The sequence below is a fragment of the Scyliorhinus torazame genome, chromosome 2 (assembly GCF_047496885.1).
Source record: "Scyliorhinus torazame isolate Kashiwa2021f chromosome 2, sScyTor2.1, whole genome shotgun sequence".
Classification (NCBI taxonomy): domain Eukaryota; kingdom Metazoa; phylum Chordata; class Chondrichthyes; order Carcharhiniformes; family Scyliorhinidae; genus Scyliorhinus; species Scyliorhinus torazame.
In genome coordinates this window covers 84,262,259-84,285,640 of record NC_092708.1, presented here as the reverse complement: position 1 = coordinate 84,285,640, position 23,382 = coordinate 84,262,259, and the positions used below count along the sequence as shown (strand labels likewise).

At 50.2% G+C, this 23,382-nt stretch overlaps 1 protein-coding gene across 23 annotated transcripts in view; it reads right to left on the bottom strand.

Annotated features, from left to right (window-relative positions):
* Nucleotides 1-23,382, bottom strand: part of LOC140389119 (mucin-13-like) — a 206,150-nt gene that overhangs the window by 48,601 nt on the left and 134,167 nt on the right. For 21 of the 23 annotated variants that reach the window (XM_072473324.1, XM_072473279.1, XM_072473330.1 and 18 more), the window contains 2 exons: nucleotides 16,183-16,206; nucleotides 797-820 (listed from right to left, as the gene is read on the bottom strand). In XM_072473324.1, coding sequence (XP_072329425.1) covers nucleotides 797-820; nucleotides 16,183-16,206 — 48 coding nt within the window. The remainder of the gene's footprint in view (nucleotides 1-796; nucleotides 821-16,182; nucleotides 16,207-23,382) is intronic. The other 2 variants (XM_072473344.1, XM_072473385.1) reach the window with 1 other exon arrangement.

Sequence of the window (23,382 nt, the reverse complement as noted above, 5' to 3'; positions counted from 1 at the left end):
GATGCGGAGCATTCCGCACCTTTGGGGCGGCGCGATGCCTGTCTGATTGGCGCCGTTTTGGGCGCCAGTCGGCGGACATCGCGCCATTTCTGGAGAATTTCGCCCATGCTCTCAATCCCATATCACATTCACCAACAAGAACCAAGCTTGTTATCTGCACACTGACAAAAATGGTGATATATAACATGGAATATTCTGCAGCAGAGCACGTGCATCGGAAATTAAAATATCAAGACTGGTTTTCTTATATCCTAACACAATTTCTCTGGTCTGGTTTGAAATGATCATCTCATACTATCACCACCTTTTCCATTTCCAATTCTCTTCCCACACCTAGTGGTCCACTAAGGCAGATTTCTGTTTGTTTCCATAACTAGTAATTCCCGAAACAGTTCGCTAGTCTCCGCCAGGGGCTTATAGCCATCAAGTGTAGCTGACCAGGAGTCTCATATGCTCTTACCACCAGCCATTGGCGTGTTGGAAGAATTCGTAGGTGACACACTTAACCTGTTTGATTGCGTTATGAATGCACCTTCCCTGGCCATCAAGTCCTGGGGTGAGGCTTGAACTGGGAGCTTCTGGCTCCGAGGTAGGGACACCAGCCACTGCGCTACAAGATCTCCACTCACAACCCTTTGCAGGAAAATAAATCCTTCGTACTTTGTCTGTATACTCTTGCATTTTCAATTCTGGTTGATGCCCCTCTCAAGGGAAAAGCAATAAGTGACAGATTCAAGCAGTTTCATTTTTAGTTTTAAACAATAATTTCACCCACAATGAAATTCTGAAAAGATACCTGTAGTGGTTGGAATTGTTATTTCTGAAAGAGAGATATTTAAAAATGTTAATTTAGGACAATCAACAATATTCATGAATGCATCGAATTCCTAGAGGAAGCAATTGTCATTCATAATCTTTACTATTGTGGGTTTTGTTTTACTGGACATTAAATAATTCTATTAAATAAAACATTCCCTCGATTTGGACAAGTCTGTAAATCAGAATTTCATTAGGATGATTGCATTATCTTCATTTTGCATTCTAACCCATCCTACCAATATTTACAGTGCAATACCTTGACCACCAAAAAGCAGGATATTCCTGTTCATTTGATTCACAACTCTTTCGCTTGGTGGCACATTGTGGTAGTGCCGCCCTTTAAGGCGGTAGGCTCCCCGGACCACGTGACCGGCTCGGGGTCGATCGCGATGGAGCCCATGAACATACAACACTTGAACAGGGAGCAGAGGTCGGCCATTCGACCTCTCTAACTTGCTCCGCCATTTAAGAAGATCCTGGTTGATTTTATAGTAACATCGATCCGCATCCTGCCTACCGTCAAAAATGTATCACCCCTTTGCTTTTCAAGGTCCCATCCCCCTCTGTCTTAAAGATATCCAAAGACTCAGCCTCCATCACTTTTTCAGGAAGAGTGTTCCAAAGGCTCAACTCCTCTGAGAGAAAGAGTTTCACCTCATCCCTGTTTTAAATGGGTTATCCCTTAATTTTAAACAATGACCCCTAGTTCTAGATTCTCCCTTGAGAGGAAACATGTGTTATGATCCCACTTGGTGTTATAACTGGACAGGAAGATCCTAGAAAGGAATTCTGACTCAAAAGACTGTACATTTGTTTTATAAAATGTGGAGGAACAGAGTCACAGGACAGTTAATTAGTTTTAACAACAAGAAAAAATTATTTATTCAACATGAAAAAATTGAATTTTTATGCAATATGCTTTTACTCCCTCTTTAGTTTAAAAATTAAACACAGGTTTTAGGATTAACAGAGATTACAAAGTATATCTTAATCTACAATGGTCTCATTAACACAAAGTCCCTTTTAAGTACACAAGGTGATGGTGGGAAAATAAACTTTTCGCATTCTGAACTCCAACTGAATGTTTGTGGATGTCTCCTCAGAACTCCACCCCCCAGATCATTGTCATGTGAGAGTTCCAATATCCAATCACAAACACACAATTTAAAATCTTCTCTCATAAATAACTACTTTCCCATAGCGGTTTGCATTCCGAAGTCCAGACCAGGATTTCCAAATGACGTTTTGAAACAAAGCTTCTGCTCCAATTTTAACATCGAATCCAGTTCAGGATTGTACACCAACTCATTGTAGGATTTCCTTGTCTTCATGGCTGTATAAGCTGTTTACAATTGCTTTAACTCTCAATTCCCAGACTGCATTAAAATGACATCAGGGGCGCGATTCTCCAAAATGGAGACTAAGTGTTCGTGCCGTCATGAACGCAGTCGTGTTTTGCGATGGCGCGAAATGGGCGCGTGGGACTACCGATTCTGTCCCCCACAGGGGGCCAGCACGGTGCTGGAGCGGTTCACGCCACTCCAGCCTCCCTTCCCGGCGCCAAATGGGCACCGCGTCAACCTGCGCATGCACAGTTGGGCCGCGCCAACCCACGCATGCGTGGGGGACTTCTTCAACGTTCCGGCCCTGACGCAACATGGCGCGGGGGTTCTGGGGCCGGAAGCGAAACTAAGTTGGCCTGGAGGGGAAGAGGCCGGCCCGCCAATTGGTGAGCCCCGATCGCGGGCCAGACCCCATCGGAGGCCCCCCCCCCCCCCCGGTGATGGAGCGCTTTTTCCTGCCTCACAGGCTGCCATCCGACCCTTCGCGCAGAGTGCCCGCCGGCAGCGACCAGGGGTTAACGGCGCCGGCGGGCCTCTGCCGTTTCCGCTCAGCCCATCCGGCCGGAGAATCAGTGGCCCGGCCTCGTACAGCGGCCCACGACCGGCGGTGCGCAAAACGCGCCAGCGCAAATGGCGCCGATTCTCCGTACCTCGGAGAATCGCGCGCCAGCATCAGGGCGGCGTGGCGCGGTTGCGCCGATTCTCCGGCCCGGCGCGGGGCTCGGAGAATCACGCCCCAAGTGTTTCATCTACCTCTAAAGGCTGCTGTCATACTTTTGATCTAGTTACTGCAATTGTCTCTTTAACTCAGAACACTTACACTTCCTTGAATTGTTCTGAACATTACCTTGGTCAGTGTTCTCTTAATTCCACTCGTCTGAAATGCTTTTTCTTTCCCAATTCCCTAGTTATTTGGACTGTAACTTGTAATTTAAGAAGCCTGCCCCTTTGCAGTTCCCGTCCTGTCCAGTCTTTCTTCTGGCAGAGTTGAGAGATGTTCACTCTCCGGAATCCTGTCTGCAACTGCTCTTAAATCGCATAAACTAAAACTTAAAAGATTTTTACCTTACAAGCTCCTCCAGTTACTAAGCAATGGCCACATGTTTGTGCCTTTTATTTATTTTTCACATCGTAGCCCTCTCTAAGTACAATAGAAATGCAGTTGGAAAACATAACTTACCCCCACACATGGAAACATCTTTATCCAGCATGAATCTAACTATAGGTTTTACTCTTCAAGGCACAGAAACATGACTGTAAGCACATCCAAAACTATACATTCGGCATAATTTAGTAGACTCGAGTTAAAGTCCACTGAATGGCTTGGTTAGCAGGTTAGCTTGGCCTGCAGCGCCGAGGAAGAACCAGCTCTTCAATGGCACTTTGCCAGTTTCTTTGGCCTTGGGGAGATACTCTCCGTCGAGGTCGCACTTCGAGAAATTTCCAGGTGTGGCTGTTGAATCCCAAGCACCGGGCGATTCCGGTGTTTGGGTATTTAAATGAGCTGTACAGCTCATTTAAATATGAAGATCTGGATCTCGCCCATCGAGGAAAAGATCTTGATGGCGCCAGGCGGAGATTCGGGTGACTCGTGATAGCCCAGCGCGGAGCACAATTTTGGGCGATTCACCTGTTGCACCTGGTATCCCATCAAGGTACAACGGGGTTGCTGATTTGTGCACCTTATTTCTAATGTTTACCAATATAAATATAAATCCCTTAAAACTACCTTTGTTTTCCGAATACATGTTCTCCACATCCATGCTGCCAAGTCCCCTCAGTATCTTATGTGTTTCAATCAAGTCACCGCTTACCCTTCTAAACTCCAATGGAGACATGTCCTGTCCAACATTTCATCATAAATCAACCCAAACATTCCAGATATTAGTCTGGTAAACTTTACCTGAACTGATTCAAATGCATTTATATCCTTCCTTAAATAAAGTGACCAACACTGTACACAGTACTCCAAACGTGGTCTCATTAGTGCCCTGTACAACTGAAGCATAACTTCCCTATTTTTGTTTTCAATTCCTCTCACAATAAATAATAATGTTCTATTAGCTTTCCTAATTATTTTCTGTATCTGTATACTGGCCTTTTGGAATTCATGCACTACGACACCCAAATACCTCTGCATCTGAGAGTTCTGCAATCTCTCACCATTTAGATAATAAGCTTCTTTTTTATTCTTCCTGCTAAAATTAAAAATTTCCCACTTTCCCACATTATACTCCATTTGCCAGATCTTTGTCCACTCACTTAATCTATCTCTAATTTTGTGCAGCCTCCTTATATCCTCTCCACAACTTGCTTGAAGATTATGGCCAGCACTTCCACACTTTCCACCCTTACTTCCCTCAACATTTTCAGTTGTATCCCATCCAGTCCTGGTGACTTATCAGCTTTAAGCACAAACAACCTTCGTGATGCCTCCTGTTTATCAATGTTTCTGCCGTACCAGTGTCTAAACTACCTCCTCGTTCACAGTGACATTGCAACATTTCCTCGATAGGAATAAACTGATGCAAAATTTCACTTAATACCGCAGCTATGCCCTCTGTCGCCATGAGTGGATCCTCTTATTGGTCCATCATGAGCTCCTCTACCTGATATTTTACTAATTCTTTCCTATTTAAATACTATTGAAGAATTTTAGATACCCTTTTAAGTTTGCTACCAGTCTTTTCTCCCTTATTATGTTTTCCACTTTCCACATTTAGGCTGGGTGTCTGTATCGAGCTGCCAGAGCCAGTAGTAGATGCAGTAGCAGTATAGGGGCTGGTTTAGCACAGTGGCCAGAATATGGCGACAAGGGACTTTTCCACAGTAATTTAATTGAAGCCTACTTGTGACAATAGGCGATTATTATCATTATTATTGTTATTAAGTGCCAACATCGACAAGTTGGGCCGAAGGACCTGTTTTCATGCTGTCAGCCTCAATGACTGGCAATTACTTGTGTTGTCAACTTGACACCTGTGATACACATCTTTTATTTTTTTTATTAAAAAAAATGTTTTCAAATAAATTTAGAGTACCCAATTCATTTTTTCCAATTAAGGGGCAATTTAGCGTGGTCAATCCACCTAGCCTGCACACCTTTGGGTCATGGGGGCAAAACCCACGCAAACACGGGGAGAATGTGCAAACTCCACACGGACAGTAACCCAGAGCCGGGATCGAACCTGGGACCTCGGCGCCGTGAGGCAGCAGTGCTATCCACTGCGCCACCGTGCTGCCCTGATACACATCTTTTACGTTTCATTTTATTCTACTTCTTCCATTAACGAGGGAGCATTCAGCTCATGTAAATACCTGGACACCGGATTCACCTGGCGCCTGGGAATCAACGGCCGTGCCGGTGAGATCTCGAAAGGGTGCCATTTAGTACTGGTTTACACAAACGTAGGCCAGGCGTAATTGCACCTTGGGGTTCTCGCAGGGCAGTAGAGGTCTCTGTGTGGTCAGGGACAGGGCTGCATGGTACCCTGGCACTCCCCCGGCATCCTGGCACCTTGGAACTGCCAGCTGTTCAAAATGGCGCCCCGATCTGCGGAGAGCCATTCCTGCCGGCGAGTTCAGCTCACCAGCAGGAAACCTCTCTCTGCGGAGAAAATCCCCATGGCCGACTCAAACGGCAAAGTGACGATTATCATAGAATTTACCGTGCAGAAGGAGGCCATTCAACCCATCGAGTCTGCACCGGCTCTTGGAAAGAGCACCCTACCCAAGGTCAACACCTCCACCCTATCCACACAACCCAGCAACCCCACCCAACACTAAGGGCAATTTTGGACACTAAGGGCAATTTATCATGGCCAATCCACCTAACCTACACATCTTTGGACTGTGGGAGGAAACCGGAGCACCCGGAGGAAACCCACGCACACACGGGGAGGATGTGCAGACTCCGCACAGACAGTGACCCAAGCCGGAATCGAACCTGGGACCCTGGAGCTGTGAAGCAATTGTGCTATCCACAATGCTACCGTGCTGCCCCGTTGAATAGCAGGATGATTCTTGCTGCTGCAGCCGCCGATAAACACTTAGCTCAAAAGTGGGTGTAAACGTTTGTCCGCTGAATCGCTCCCTTTAACCCTGATTTGGAAATCCAAAAGAAAGGCTCAGAAACAGACTGCTTTCAGAACACACAGATTTTTCTTGCTTGTAGGGTGGCTGATTCAAATTCACAGCTTTCACACCTCCCCCCAGTCCAGATCTGGTCCCAAGACATCTCCAGGGGCAGTGCCAGGGGGCAGTGCTGAGGGGATGTTACTTGGTGCGGGGCGGGGGGGAGTGGCTGGGTTCCATTTTGACTTTTGTGCACCAGGGCCGCCTTTCAAAATGGAACCCCATTCGTTAAAGAACTAAATTGCTGGGCAGCTCAATCAGAGCCAACCCCAACAGCTGCTCATTTTTTTGCTGCTCATTTAAATAAATGACAATATTTAGAGTCCAGAATTCCAAGTTCGCTTATAAATGCAAAACGCAACAGATGCTGCAAATTGGAGGAATAACAGGTAATTCTGGAAAAAATCAGCAGGGCAGGCACAATTGCATGAAATAATTCTGCTTCTCCCCATACCTGTTGCCTGACCCATTGAGTGTTAGTCACATTTTTCTGTGTCTAGTTATCAAAGCTAGCTTCATTTGTTAAGCACTCCCAAGATTAATTTCAAATGAAATGTGATCTGGAACTGCCTACTGTGCTACATATAGCAGATAAGTCAGAAATTAAATTGTTGTTAGTTTGCCTTTTTTAGTGAATCTATATATTCTTATCCAATTTTTCCTTTAAACGGAAAAAAAACAGGGGCGAAATTCTCTGGTATCGGCGCGATGTCCGCCGACTGGCGGCCAAAATGGCGCAAATCAGTCGGGCATCGCGCCGCCCCAAAGGTGCGGAATGCTCCGCATCTTTGGGGGCCGAGCCCCAACCTTAAGGGGCTAGACCCGCGCCGGACGAATTTCCGCCCCGCCAGCTGGCGGAAAAGGCCTTTGGTGCCCCGCCAGCTGGCGCGGAAATGACATCTCCGGGCGGCGCATGCGCGGGAGCGTTAGCGGCCGCTGACGGCATTCCCGCGCATGCGCAGTGGAGGGAGTCTCTTCCGCCTCCGCCATGGTGGAGACCGTGGCGAAGGCGGAAGGGAAAGAGTGCCCCCACGGCACAGGCCTGCCTGCGGATCGGTGGGCCCCAATCGCGGGCCAGGCCACCATGGGGGTACCCCCCGGGGCCAGATCGCCCCGCGCCCCCCCAGGACCCCGGAGCCCGCTCGCGCCGCCTTGTCCCGCCGGTAAGGTAGGCCTTAATTTATGCCGGCGGGACAGGCATTTTAGCGGCGGGACTTCGGCCCATCCAGGCCGGAGAATCGCGGGGGGGGCCTGCCAACCGGCGCGGCGCGATTCCCGCCCCCGCCGAATATCCGGTGGTGGAGAATTCGGCAACCGGCGGGGGCAGGATTCACGCCAGCCCCCGGCGATTCTCCGGCCCGGTGGACTCTTGGAACTCCCTCTCCCCCACTGCCCCAAGGCCCTGAAACAATGCCTGGGTTTTTTCTCCCATTACACAGAGTGGGTCCATAATTATGTGGACAAGGCCCGCCCACGCATTCAGTCCACAGTTTTTCCCCTGACGGCTGAGGCCCGCCAGGCCTTCTACCGCATCAAGGTGGACATCGTCAAGGCCACGATGCATGCGGTCGACGTGTCCCTCCCCTTTCAGGTGGAGAGCTATGCATCGGACGTTGCTCTGGCCGCCACCCTCAACCAGGCGGGCAGACCCATGGCCTTCTTTTCCCGCACCCTCCATGCCTCCGAAATTCGGCACCCCTCTATCGAAAAGGAGGCCCAAGCCATTGTGGAAGCTGTGCGACATTGGAGGCATTACCTGGCCGGCAGGAGTTTCACTCTCCTCACTGACCAATGGTCGGTTGCCTTCATGTTTAATAATACACAGCGGGGCAAGATCAAAAATGACAAGATCTTGAGGTGAAGGATCGAGCTCTCCACCTATAATTATGAGATCTTGTATCACCCGGGGAAGCTCAACGAGCCCCCTGATGCCCTATCCCGCGGTACATGTGCCAGCGCACAAGTGGACCGACTCCACGCTCTCCACTATGACCTCTGCCACCCAGAGGCCACCCGGTTCATCCATTTTGTCAAGGCCCGCAAGCTGCCCTACTCCATTGAGGAGGTCAGGACCGTCACCAGAGACTGCCAAGTCTGCGCAGAGTGCAAGCCGCACGTCTACCGGCCAGATCGAGTGCACCTGGTGAAGGTCTCCCGCCCCTTTGAACGCCTCAGCGTGGACTTCAAAGGGCCCCTCCCCTCCACCAACCGCAACGCGTACTCCCTGAACGTGATTGATGAGTGCTCCCGGTTCCCTTTCGCCATCCCATGCCCCGATATGACTTCTGCCACGGTAATCAAAGCCCTGCACAGCATCTTCATGCTGTTCGGTTTCCCCACCTATATTCACAGCGATCGGGGATCCTCTTTCATGAGCGATGAGCTGCGTCAGTTCCTGCTCAGCAAGGGCATTGGCTTGAGCAGGGCGACCAGCTACAACACCCGGGGAAACGGGTGGGTGGAGAGGGAGAACGGGATGGTCTGGAAGGCCGTCCTGCTGACCCTGCGGTCTAAAAATCTCCCGGTCTCCCGCTGGCTGGAGGTCCTCCCCGACGCGCTCCACTCCATTCGATCGCTCCTCTGCACCGCGACTAATGGGACCCCTCATGAACGTGTGTTTGCCTTCCCCAGGAAGTCCACCTCTGGGGTCTCGCTCCCAACATGGCTGACAGTTCCTGGACCCGTCCCCCTCCGGAAGCATGTGCGGACCCATAAATCGGACCACTTGGTCGAAAATGTCCACCTCCTACATGCAAACCCGCAGTACGCCTACATGGCACACCCCGACGGGCGCCAAGACACAGTCTCTCTCCGGGACCTGACGACGCCTGACCTGACACCGCCCCCGCCCCCCCGGTTGCCTCATTCACCCCTGTGCCACCCACCCTCCCTACAGCGAACCTTACCGCAGCCCCCACCCCAGCAGGATCCGTGCTCCCACTGGATCCACTCAGGGGTGACGAAGACGAGGACAACACGCTCCCGGAGTCGCAGGTGACCAAGTCGGCGCCCTCATCACTACCAGGACTGAGGCGGTCGCAGAGGAGGGTCAAGGCCACCGACAGACTTAATTTGTAATGTTTCCACCACCCCCGCCGGACTCCTTTTTAACAGGGGGTGAATGTGGTGAACACCACTAGTGGTATATTATATGTATTACGGCACTGCCTGTATATTAGAGCTACAATGGTAAATCCCTGCCTGCTGGCTCCGCCCAGCAGGCGGCATATAAAAGTGTGTGCTCTCCTGCGCTGCAGTCATTCTGGTTCCAGTTACAGGAGGCACAACATCTTGTTCAATAAAGCCTTGATTCTTCCACCATTCCCGTCTTGTGGTAATTGACGGTACATCAGAGACCTTTTATACAACATGGTTATCAGCCCCGTAGTTAGCAGGGGAGCTCATACTCCTCGAGCCACACGGGGAAAACAATCAAACCCGCCCCGTGTGTCCTGTGTGGGTTATTACAATATCATTATTGCAAGTTAACATGTTAAATATCTCTCTTACGGGTCCATCCACAGAACCCACCACAGGTACGCTCTATACATATCCTTGTGGCTGTAATTTCAGGGACAGGAATAATTGCTGAAAATGAGATTGCTTGAATTTGCCAGTTTAGAAACTGGGGAGCCCTCGGACTCCATTTTCCACTACGTAGCCAAGGATGGCTAAGCGGTTGGTGCGGAACACGCATTTCTCCTTATTGTATGTGAGGTTAAGGAGTTGATAAAATGAATGAAAATGAAAATCGCTTATTGTCACAAGTAGGCTTCAAATGAGGTTACTGTGAAAAGCCCCTAGTCGCCACATTCCGGTGCCTGTTCGGGGAGACTGGTACAGGAATTGAACCGTGCTGCTGGCCTGCCTTGGTCTGCTTTCAAAGCCAGCTATTTAGCCTTGTGCTAAACAAGCACCTGTTTGGCGGTATGGAGGAATTTTTGGAGGTTTGCGTCATGGTCCTGCTGATCGTGGCCGCAGATGGTGACATTATCTAGGTACGGGAAGGTGGCCCGCAGTCTGTACCAGTCAACCATTCGGTCCATGTCTCGCTGGAAGACCGAGACCCCATTAGTGACGTCGAAGGGAACCCTAAGGAAGTGATAGATGCGGCCATCGGCTTCGAACGCAGTGTATTGGCAGTCCTCGGGCGGATGGGGAGCTGGTGGTAGGCGGACTTCAAGTCTACTGTGGAAAAGACTCAATACTGCGCAATCTGGTTGACCATGTCAGATATGAGTGGGAGGGGGTACGCGTTGAACTGCGTGTACCAATTAATGGTCTGACTGTAGTCAATGACCATCCTGTGCTTCTCCCCAGTCTTCACTACCACCACTTGAGCTCTCCAGGGGCCGTTGCTGGCCTCAATGACTCCCTCGCACAGAAGTCGTTGGACCTCCGACCTGATGAAGGTCCTGTCCTGAGCACTGTACCGTCTGCTCCTAGTGGCGACGGGTTTGCAGTCTGGGGTGAGGTTCGCAAACAGGGTAGGTGGATCGACCTTAAGGGTCGTGAGGCCGCAGACGGTGAGGGGGGTAGGGGTCCACCAAATGTTAAAGTCAGGCTTTGGAGATGGCACTGAAAATCTAGGCCGAGTAACAGGGCAGCGAAGAGGTGGGGGAGAGCCGGAAGTTGCTGAATTCTACGCCCTGGACGGTGAGGGTCGCGATACAGTACAACCGGATTTCAACGGAATGGGATCTGGAGGCCAGGGAGATTTTCTGGGTGACGGGGCATACCAGGAGGGAGCAGCGCCTTACCGTAGTGGGGTGGATGAAACTCTCTGTGCTCCCGGAGTCAAAGAGGCAGGTTGCGGGGCCGAGACTGATCGAGGTGATAGAGGCGAGCTGCGGAAGATGCTGGGAGGCCCCGGGCTGATCAGTGGTGTCGGAGGTAGCAGGAGGCGATGAACGGTCAGACGAGCAGAGGTCATGAGGCGCAGTCCAAAATGGGGCCGAAGATGGCAGCGGCCACGGGGAACACATGGCGGGCAGCATCAAAGATGGCTGTGCCCATGGGCCGCACGTGGCTTGCGGTGGGGAAGATGGCAGCGCCCACAGGCCGCACATGGCTTGCGGAGGGAAAGACGGCGGCTACCCTGGGTCGCACGTGGGGGGTGTAGAAATGCCGGGCCTGGAAACAGCGGCGACCGACCGGGCCTGGCAAACAGAAACAAAGTGTCCTTTCTTCCCACACCCGTTGCAGGGCAGCCGGGCAGCGCTGCCTGTGGTGTTTGCTTTGTCTGCAAAAATAACACTTGGGCCCCCCAGAGTTGGCTGGATGCCGCGCGACGCAGGCTTGCGATGAGCTGGAGTCGGCAGCTGGTGGGGCCCACGATGCCCACGAGGGTGCCGCGTGGTCGGGGTCGTAGGACTGAACGTTACGGGAGGCCACTTCTAACGAATTAGTGAGCTGCCTAGTCCCAGCAAGATCTAGTGTACCCCCTTCCAGTAGCCGCTGGCGGACTTACGCAGACTTCATGCCCGTGACGTAAGCGTCTCTAATTAAAAGTTCGGTGTGCTGGACTGCTGAAACTGCCCGGCAGTCACAGTTCCTACCTAGGATCTGCAGGGCATGCAAGAAATTGTCCAGAGTCTCCCCGGGGAGTTGCTGTCTCGTGGCCAGGAGGTACCTGGCACACACTTGATTCACCGGTCGAACGCAATGTCCCTTCAGGAGCGTCATCGCTTCGGAGTAGGTTGGCGCATCCCGGATGAGGGGGAAAATGTCAGGGCTCACCCGTGAATAGAGGACTTGGAGCTTCTGTGAATCCGAGTGTTCTTCAGCGACTGCTCTGAGGTAGCCTTCGAAGCAGGTTAGCCAGTGGTCGAAGGTGGACGTGGCGTTGGCTGCTTGAGGGTTCAGCTGCAGGCGATCAGGCTTGATGAGGAGATCCATCGTTTAAAAATCTTGTTCAATAAATTGATGTACCGTCAATTACCATGAGATGAGAATGGTGGAAGAATCGAGGCTTTATTGAACAAGATGTTGTGCCTCCTGTAGCTGGAACCAGAATGGCTGCAGCGCAGGAGAGCATACACTTTTATACGCCGCCCGCTGGGTGGAGCCAGCAGGCAGGGATTTACCATTGTACCTCTAATATATGGGCAGTGCCGTAGTACATATAATATACCACTAGTGGTGTTCACCACAGTCTCCGAAGAGAAAATGCTAGATTTTGTAGAATTTGTGTAAAAGTTCCGCCAGCGAGGAACTGACAGGCAGAGAGAGAAGGCCCAGTGAGGTTTAACCGGGCCCTTTGTAAATAGTACGTTCTTTTTTAAAAAAGTTTAAAGTACCCAATTCATTTCTTCTAATTAAGGGGCAATTTAGCGTGGCCAATCCACCTACCCTGCACAACTTTGTGTTGTGGGGGCGAAACCCACGCAAACATGGGGAGAATATGCAAACTCCACACTGACAGTGACCCAGAGCCGGGATCGAACCTGGGACGTCGGCACCGTGAGGCAGCAGTGCTGACCACTGCGCCACCGCGCTGTCACGTAAAAAGTACGTTCTCATAAATAAACGTCTTCTTTTGTTTGCTCTTCTGACTCCCCTCGCCTTTATTAAAGATATTAACAATATTCAAGTTTCGAGAAATTTCGAGAACAAAACTCTTTCATAATCTGTCATTCAGTAGGTTGTCAGCAGACAGGCAGGATTGGATTAGAATATTTGCTTCTTATAAATTTGCGTTGACGAGAAATACTGCCGTTAAACACAGCATACAACATATTTGCATGTGTCTAAGAATCGTAGAGCGACAGAAAGGTTTGGTGCAGAAAGAGACCATTCAACCCATCGTTTCTGCGCAGGCTCCCCATACCATGTGACCAGCGCAAGGCCAATTGCGGCGGAGCCCATGAACCCCGGCCAATGGAGGGGTTTGTGCAGGATTGACTGGATGAGATGAGTATCCTCCTTCCGTGTTGTATTAATTTATGCCTCGATGTGTAGGGTGGCTCAAGACATGCACTGGAGGCATCCAGTAGTTAATAAGGGGTTTATTGATGAAAGGAAAAGGCAGTTAATAATAATCTTCATTATTGTCACAAGAGGGCTGAGCAGGACACCGGGCAGTGTGGCCCAGGGAGCTGAAGTGTAAAAACCTGATGGGTAGTGCTCTGTGCCTATTGCTCGACAGGCGACACGGTAGCACAGTGGTTAGCACTGTTGTCGCTCACAGCGCCTGAGACCCTGCCTGTGCGGAGTCTGCATGTTCTCCCCATGTGTGCGTGGGTTTCGTCCGGGTGCTCCAATTTCCTCCCACAGTCCAAAGATGTGCACGTTAGGTGGATTGGCCATGATAAATTGTCCTTAGTGTCCAAAAGGGTTGGGTGGAGTTACTGGGTTTCGGGGATGGGATGGAGGCGTGGGCTTGAATGGGGTGCTCTTTCCAAGGGCTGGTGCAGACTTGATGGGCCGAATAGCCTCCTTCTGCACTGATAATTCTATGATTCTATGATTGCACTATTAATGTCAGCCTTCTTGTGACAATAATGAAGATTATTATTAACTGCCTTTTCCTTTCATCAATAAACCCCTTATTAACTACTGGATGCCTCCAGTGCATGTCTTGAGCCACCATACACATCGAGGCATAATTTCATACAACACGGAAGGAGGATACTCATCTCATCGAGTCAATGCTGGCTCTCTGTAGAACAATTTGGTTGTTCCCTCCCCCAACCTGCCCTATCGCCATTACACTGCAGATTTCGTTTTCTCAAATACTTATCCCAATTTCCTTATGGAATCATCAATCATCTCAACTCCCCCATCCTCATAGACAACGGGTTCCTGGTCATTATCACTTGCTTGTTAAAATAAGTTCTCCCTCACTTACCCCCCATATGTCTTGCTCAATACCTTAAATAGGTGTCCCAAAGTCCTTGTACGATCAGCTAATGGGAAAAGCTTTTCATTGTCTAATTTATCTAAACCTGTCATCATTTTGTTTCAGGGAAACAGATAACTAGATTTTGCAGAATGAAGTTATTGAGAAGGAAAATCGAACAGGATTGATCAGGAAACAACACCTGGGGCGACATTCTCCGACCCCCCGCGGGGTCGGAGAATCGCCGGGGGCTGGCGGGAATCCCGCCCCCGCCGAATATCCGGTCACACCGCGCCGGTTGACAGGCCCCCCCGCTCGATTCTCCGGCCCGGATGGGCCGAAGTCCCGCCGCTAAAATGCCTGTCCCGCCGGCGTAAATTAAATCACCTACCTTACCGGTGGAACAAGGCGGCGTGGGCGGGCTCCGGGGTCCTGGGGGGGGCGCGGGGCGATCTGACCCCGGGGGGTGCCCCCACGGTGGCCTGGCCCGCGATCGGGGCCCACCGATCCGCGGGCGGGCCTGTGCCGTGGGGGCACTCTTTCCCTTCCGCCTCCGCCACGGTCTCCACCATGGCGGAGGTGGAAGAGACTCCCTCCACTGCGCATGGGTGCGAAACTGTCAGCGGCCGCTGACGCTCCCGCACATGTGCCGCCCGGGGATGTCATTTCCGCACCAGCTGGCGGGGCACCAAAGGCCGTTTCTGCCAGCTGGGGGGGAGGAAATTCCTCCGGCGTCGACCTAGCCCCTCAATGTTGGGGCTCGGCCCCCAAAGATGCGGAGCATTCCGCACCTTTGGGGCGGCGCGATGCCCGTCTGATTGGCGCCGTTTTGGGCGCCAGTCGGCGGACATCGCGCCGTTTCCGGAGAATTTCGCCCCTCTTCCAAATTCAAACATTACTCCAAATACATCAGGCCTGTTCTCAAGTGAGGTTATTCACTCCAATATAACATTTTTAGTTTTGCTCCTGCATTTCTTATACTTCTTATTACATGATTATATATTCTCTCCAAATGCCATGAATGACTCAGATAATGGGGCCGATTTTGTGCCCACATTCACTGTGAGGGTAAATGGTGAGGTATGTGCATATTGTCGCTAGAATTGGGAAACGAGATTCTCGGCAGCAATTGTTTCCCAATTTTCCCCACTCCTCGCTGGCGATGTAATGAAGTGCCCGCTCAGAAAGGGTGGGAACCTCATTTAAATTAATTTACGTACTATTAAAGACTTACCCATCACCTGATCTCCCCCCCCCCCGCAGAATATTCAAACTTCGCTGACGTAAAAACAGCTTTATGAAGACGTGAAACAGTCGAGGGCATTACGCAGCGGACACCAAGGCCACTATAGCTCCGGGTGAAGTGGAGAGAGGGTCAAGCTGGTGAAGTGTCCTGGCACTATTCCCGGCACATGTTGGCTCCGTCAGGTTGGCAGTGCCAGCCTGTGTCAGCTTGTGTCAGGGATGGGGGCCATCTGTGGAGCCCAATTTTGGGGGGGGGGGGGGGGGCATGCCCATTATGTGGGGGGGGGGGGGACCCATTATGTGTGGTGCAGGTGGAGACACCCATTATGTGTGGAGCAGGTGGGGAGCGCCGAGGTCTTTGAAGGTGGGGATGTGGCAATGAGTGGGAAGACCTGGAATTGAGGGTGGGCAAGCCCTAGCGATAATTGTGCCATGTGGGGGTGAGTTTCACCTCAGTGCTGATTGGGGCACACTTTAAAGGTGGCACCCAAATCTCTGTTCAGCTGCCCTTGCTGGTTCTGTCAGGCCCGCCCCACCAGACCGAAGGCCAAAACTACACCCCAAGATTTTTTTCATCAGAGTGGCTCAAGAATTGGTCTGAAATCTCAGCTGTATATCTGGAGAGATACACACCGGTTTTCAGTCAGAGCCTGACATTCTGACAAATTATGGGAAAATGCTGCCGAATGACTACTTGTTATTATGCATTTCATTTTATAAAAATCCTGCATTTGCAAGACAGCAGTGCACATATTTTCAACCATTATTTCAAAGTCTGACATTGAAATGTAGAGATCGTACCTGAAATGTCTGTTATGCTCGGTGCTGTAAGAGAGAATTTTTAAATGTTAATTTAGAAACATTGGATCAACGTAACCTAAGGTTGGAATTTTTCCCACAAATAATTCCTTCTACTCTTCCAGGATATTCTTCTTCTATTTCTAAGAATACTCCATTTCACACTTTTGAAAATCTTTCTATTAATTTCACAACTTAACAACCAAACTCAAACTTGATTGCATTTTAATTAATATCAGATATCTTTTAAGATGCCTTCTTTGTGGAAGTATTTTCTTGTTCCTTCTCAATATGTGCATTTATCATAATCAATTTACAGTTGTTTGCAGTAACACTGATCGTGTTCCGATCCTGCATTTGCAAGACAGCAGTGCACATATTTTCAACGTAACCTAAGATTGGAATTAATTCCTGGAAGACAAAATGTTCATTCCATTCTTTGCTTTTGTTAATTTTTGTTGGACATCAAACCATTCTTTTAAAACAATGCTCCCCCCCCCCCTCATTTAGATATATTTGAGAATCAGAAATGAATTTGGCTGACAGCACAGAAGGATGACATTCATCCCATCGTGTATGTGTCAGTTCCCTTCCAGAGTAACTCGCTCCGTCACTCTTTCCCCATAGCCCTGCAGATTGTTTGATCTTCAGGTGTTTCTGCAATTCTCTCCTGAAAACAGAATTGAATCTGACTTCACCATCCTCTCAGCTGGGGGTGTAATATATTCCTTATGTGGCTGTCGGCTCTTTTGTCAATCACCAGAAATTATTGACCTTGGGTTTCTCATAAATCTTTCTTCGCCCTTTCCAATGCCATCACTTCCTTCCTAAAGTGCCCAGAATTGGGCACAAATAAAGCCCACAATCTGATACGCCATTTTAAACAATTTCTCAACCTGGCCTGACACCTGCAACAATTTGTGTATATGTACCTCTCTTCCTGCATCCGCTTCGAATTGTATCCTTTATTGAAATAACCTGATGTGGATAGTAAATAATTAACATGATTCATGTGAGTTCTAATCATGAAAGCTGTCTTTCCCTTGCTATATTTTTCCACCACAACCCTTGGCCAACACATCTGTTGTTGTTTTTCTCAAAGTATTTTTCTAGTGATACAGGGCGTGATCTTTCCTAAAGGGAACAAAGTCCTCGAGTGAGCGATCGCATTAAGGCACATATTTCCCGGCACTTGTAGTGCCGAGAACACATGGCTATTCATCATGATTGGCACTGAACAGGGAACATACGGTCAAGGCCGGACATAGCCCAATTATTGACAGTGGGGAGCTCCGCACGCCGGAACTCCCGAGGACTCCAAAAGAACCCCCCCCCCACCCAAAACGCAATATGGAGTGTCCCCCAGTGCCTCCCCCAATACCCATGCCAGGCAACCCCAACCTGATCGTGCACACACAAAATATGTCAGCTTGGCACCTTGGCAGTGCCAACATGGCAGTGTCCATGGAAGCTGGTAATGCCTCCTAGACATGCCAGGCTGGCACCAGGTGGTACTGCCAAGATGCCAGGCTGGCATTCCAGGATATCCCAGCGGCACAAGCAGTGCCAGGGCATCACCATGTTCAAAGGGCATGCAGCTGGGTGCCTCCGATCCCCTTGGAGACCCCAACAAGTGCCATTCCATCTGGTCCACATTTGTGGGGACCAGTAGTAAACAGTGCTCGTCCAAAGTGCCAAGGCAAAGGGATTGAGTCCCAAAGCCTCAGGTACCTTGGAAATCTGCACATCAGAGTAAGGCTTAGATTTGCTGGAAATGATCCCGCACATTGTGGGAAGGATTCACCTTGCAACGTCTCGCGAAATTGTGTTGAATCTCGCGAGGCGTTGCGAGCTGGGTAGAGCAGGGTCTACCGGTTGTCAACGGCGACGCTGCACAGCGGTGAGCTGCTTTTCCGGCGCAGCGTGGCCGGAGGATCGCGTCCAAAGTCACTACAGCCGATAAGCCTGAATTTGATTTGATTTGATTTGATTTATTACTGTCACGTGTATTAGTCTACAGTGAAAAGTATTGTTTCTTGCATGATATACAGACAATGCATACCGTACATAGGGAAGGAAGGAGAGACTGCAGAATGTAATGTTACAGTCATAGCTAGGGTGCAGAGAAAAGATCAACTTAATATGAGGTAGGTCCATTCAAAAGTCTGATGGCAGCGGGGAATAAGCTGTTCTTGAGTCGGTTGGTACATGACCTCAAACTTTTGTCTCTTTTTCCTGACGGAAGAAAGTGGAAGAGAGTATGTCCGGGGTGTGTGGGGTCATTAATTATGTTGGCTGCCTTTCCGAGGCAGCGGGAATTATAGCTAGTCAATGGGTGGGAGGCTGGTTTGTGTGATGGATTGGGCTACATTCACGACCTTTTGTAGTTTCCTGCGGTCTTGGGCAGAGCAGGATCCATACCAAGCTGTGAGACAACCAGAATTAATGCTTTCTATGGTGCATCTGTAAAGGTTGGTGAGAGTCGTAGCTGACATGCCAAATTTCCTTAGTCTTCTGAGAAAGTAGAGTCATTGGTGGGCTTTCTTAACTATAGTGTCGGCATGGGGGGATCAGGACAGTTTGTTGATCCTCTGGACATTTAAAAACTTGAACCTCTCGACCCTTTGTACTTCGTTCTCATTGATGTAGACAGGGGCATGTTCTCCATTACGCTTCCTGATGTCGATGACAATCTCCTTCATTTTGTTGACATTGAGGGAGAGATTATTGTCGTCGCACCAGTTCACCAGATTCTGTATCTCATTCCTGTACTCTGTCTCATCATTGTTTGAAATCCGACCCACTACGGTGGTGTCATCAGCAAATTTGAAAATCGAGTTGGAGGGGAATTTGGGCACACAGTCATAGGTATATAAGGAGTATGGTAGGGGGCTGAGGACACAGCCTTGTGGGGCACCGGTGTTGAGAATGATTGTGAAGGAGGTGTTGTTGCCTATGCTTACTGATTGCGGCCTGTGGGTTAGAAAGTTCAGGATCCAGTCGCAGAGGGAGGGGCCGAGGCCCAGACCACCGAGTTTGGAAATGAGTTTTGCAGGAATAATGCCGTTGAAGGCTGAGCTGTAGTCGATAAATCGGAGTCTGAAATAGGTGTCTTTGTTATCTAGGTGAACCAGGGGTTGAGTGCAAGACCATGGCGATGGCGTCTGCTGTGGACCTGTTGCAGTGGTAGGCGAACTGTAGTGGATCAAGGCAATCTGGGAGGCTGGAGTTGATTTGTGCCATGACTAACCTTTCGAAGCACTTCATAATGATGGATGTCAGAGCCACTAGACGATAGTCATTAAGGCACGCTGCTTGGCTTTTCTTTGGTACAGGGATGATGGTCGTCTTTTTGAAGCAGATAGGGACCTCAGATTGTTGTAAAGAGAGGTTGAAGGTGTCTGCGAATACCCCCGCAACTGTTTTTTGGGTGCATTTTGTTTTCCTTTCATCTTGTACTTTCCGACTAACTTGCAGACAAAACATGCCTGGTCATTTGTATTGTGTTTAAATGTTTGCTGATGTAATTACTATTTGAGCTGCCTCAGTTCACGAAAGCATTCCCCTGCATACGTTTAACATCCTCACGTATTTATTGGATGTTACATGTTTTCAAGTATGGAGAGATCTGCCTGGACTCTGCGCAGAACAATACTTTTCACTGTACCTCAGTACACGTGACAATAAATCTAAATCTAATAAATTTTCCCTGACTTTAAATAACTGCAGACTCCCAGTGGCATTTGTCCCAAACATTACCTCTTCTTGTTCTTCTGCTAAAATGTGTTACTCCATTCTTCTCTGTATTAAATTTCATCTGCCACATAGCCACACATTCCACCAGCCTGCCGATGTCCTGTTGAAATCTGTCACTATCTTACTCACAATTCAGAATACTCCCAAGTTTTGTGTTATTTGCAAATTCTGAAATTGTGTTCTGTACACCCAGGTTTTGGTCATTAATATATATCAAAACAAGAGTAGTCCTGGTACCAACCACTGGGAAAGCTCACTATATACCTTTCTCCATTCTGAAAAATTACCACTCAGCACGACACACTGTTTCCTGGCACCTGACCAATTTCATATCCTACCTAATTTTGACTGTGACCCAATCACTGGAATTCAATGCATTGTTTCAGGAACAGTCACTGACATGGGGGAGCGATTCTCCAAACCCCGCCGGGTCGGAGAATCGCCGGGGTGTGGCGTGAATGCCGCTCCCGCGGAATTCTCCGGCACCGCTGCTTCTATGCCAGTCCTGCCGGCGTAAATTGAACCAGGTCCCTTACCGGCGGGACCTGGCGGTGCGGGCAGGCTCCGGGCGGGGGGGGGGGGGAGGGGGTGGTGGGGGGTGGGGGATCTGGCCCCGGGGGGTGCCCCCACGGTGGCCTGGCCCACGATCGTGAGCCAACCGATCCGCGGGCGGGCCTGTACCGTGGGGGTACACTATTCCTACGCGCTGACCATCAGCCTCCGCCATGGCCGACGTGTAGGTGAAACCCCCCCGCGCATGCGCGGGGATGACGTCAGCAGCCGCTGACCCTCCCGCGCACGCGCGGACTCGCGCCGGCCTGGCGTGGTTCACGCCACTCCGTCCCACAGGGACCCCCCCGCCCCGCCGGGTAGGGGAGAATCCCGCCCGGCTCCACCCACAAACTTCTCTCCATTGCATCCCACTTCATAGTTCACCAACGCCGTACATCTCATTTCAGCTCCTTCCCAATATCCATAAACAGGAGTGCCCTGGCAGACCTACTGTTTCAACTTGTTCCTGGTGTACAAAACTGATTTCTTCCTCCCTTAATGATGTGCTGGGTGCTTTGGATCCGTGGAACACATACAGGCTACCAACACTTGAAATAGAACAACACTATTTTATTAAGCTCAAAACTGTTGAACATACTTTCACTGAGGGTTAACATGATATTAGATTAAACTAAAGACCTATGCCTGTCCTAACCAGTCTATGCACTCAGCACATGGTGAAGATCTGTGCTGTAAGCTGTAAGCTCTGTCCTTCTGAGAGGCTGCATCCCAAATGAGCGGGAAAACTGATGACCTCTGTTTTTATAGTGAGTGTGCTCTAACTGGTGATTGGCTGCGGTGTTGTGTGTGTTGATTGGTCTTACTGTGTGTCCATCAGTGTGTGCGTCTGCACCATGATATACTGGTGTATATTATGACATCGCCCCTTTTATAAAAAATGTATGTGTGTGGTAATAAATGATGTGTGGTGAGAATGTTCCGAGCTACGTGTGGGGTGCGAAGACATATGTACAGGACTATGTACATGAGAACTAAGCTATTTACATGGGAAGGTGCCATTGTGCAGAGAAGCAGTATGCACCAAGAGTAACGAGATCAACACTATATACAAACCAGGGAAACGATCAAACAAAGCAATGAAACAATTCAGAGAGTCCATAAATTCAAAAAGTTCATAAATTTAGTCTCTGAGGTGGGCGACGAATTCTGGTTGACCACCTCAAGGGTGGGCCGAGAGCCGCCGGTTCAGGAGCGGGCTGGACTGCGTCAAAGTCAGGGGGAGACAGAGTGACAGGGAGCTCTGCATAGTCTGTGGCAGGGTCAGCAGGAGTGCGAGGCGACACTGGAGGATCACGTGGCGAACGTGGAACGAGACGAAGGGCGCGTCGATTGCGGCACAGAATAGAGCCATCCGGTAGACGAACCAGGAACGAGCGGGGGGCCACCTGCCGAAGGACAATAGTGGTTGCAGACCAGCCACCATCCAGAAGATGGGCGCGGACGTTGTCATCTGGAGCCAGAGCAGGGAGATCAGCAGCATGGGAGTCATGAGCCACCTTGTGCTGTGCACGGGACAGCTGCATCCGGCGAAGGACCGGAACGTGGTCGAGGTCTGAGACATGGATGGATGGCACCATCGTCCTCAGGGTGCGACTCATGAGTAATTGGGCTGGCGACAGGCCAGTGGACAGTGGGGCGGAGCGATAGGCCAGCAAGGCAAGGTAGAAATTAGACCCAGCATCGGCAGCCTTGCATAGGAGCCGTTTGGCGATATGTACTCCCTTCTCTGCTTTGCCGTTGGATTGGGGGTACAGGGGACTGGACGTCACATGGGCAAAATTCTACCACCTGGCAAAGTTGGACCATTCTTGGCTGGCGAAGCAGGGGCCATTGTCCGACATAACCGTGAGCGGGATGCCGTGTCAAGCAAAGGTTTCTTTACATGCACGAATGACTGCAGATGAGGTGTGGTCGTGCAACCGTATCACCTCCGGGTAATTCGAAAAGTAGTCCACGATCAGGACATAGTTGCTACCCAGCACGTGGAACAGGTCGATGCCCACCTTGGTCCCTGGTGACGTGACCAACTCAGGGTCTCACGTAGTTGGGCCGGCTGGAAGCACTGACAAGTGGGGCAGTTGAGCACTGTGTTGGCTATGTCGTCATTAATGCCGGACCAGTACACTGCCTCTCGGCAGCACTTTTCCACACTAAGGGCCCATCAGCGGCACTTTTCCACACCAAGGTGGCCCTCGTGTAGTTGTTCCAGGACAAGCTGGCGCATGCTATGCAGGATGACAATGCGGTCCAGTTTTAGAAGAACCCCGTCTACTACCGCCAGATCATCTCTGACATTATAGATTTGAGGGCATTTGCCCTTGAGCCACCCGTCCATTAGGTGGCTCATGACACGCTGTAGCAAGGGGTCAGCTGCCATCTCGCGGCGAATTTGAGGCAGGTAGATTGGAGGCCGCGAATGACACATGGGCGTCAACCTGGCAGACAAATCCTGCTAGGTCACATGGAGTGTTGACTGCCCTGGAGAGAGCATCAGCAATGATGAGGTCCTTGCCTGGGGTGTATACCAGCTGGAAGTCGTATCACCGGAGCTTGAGAAGAATACGCTGGAGGCGAGGCGTCATGTCGTTAAAGTCTTTCTGTATTATATTGACCAGCGGGCGATGGTCGGTCTCGACGGTGAATTGAGGAAGTCCGTAGACATAATCGTGAAATTTAACAACATCGGTCAGAAGGCCCAGGCACTCCTTTTCTATCTGCATGTAGCGCTGCTCCGTGGGGGTCATCGCACGCGACGCATATGCAACGGGGGCCCATGATGAGGCCTCATCACGTTGAAGGAGTACTGCCCCAATGCCGGATTGACTGGCATCGGTCGAAATTTTGGTCTCCTTTGCTGGATCAAAGAAGGCTAAG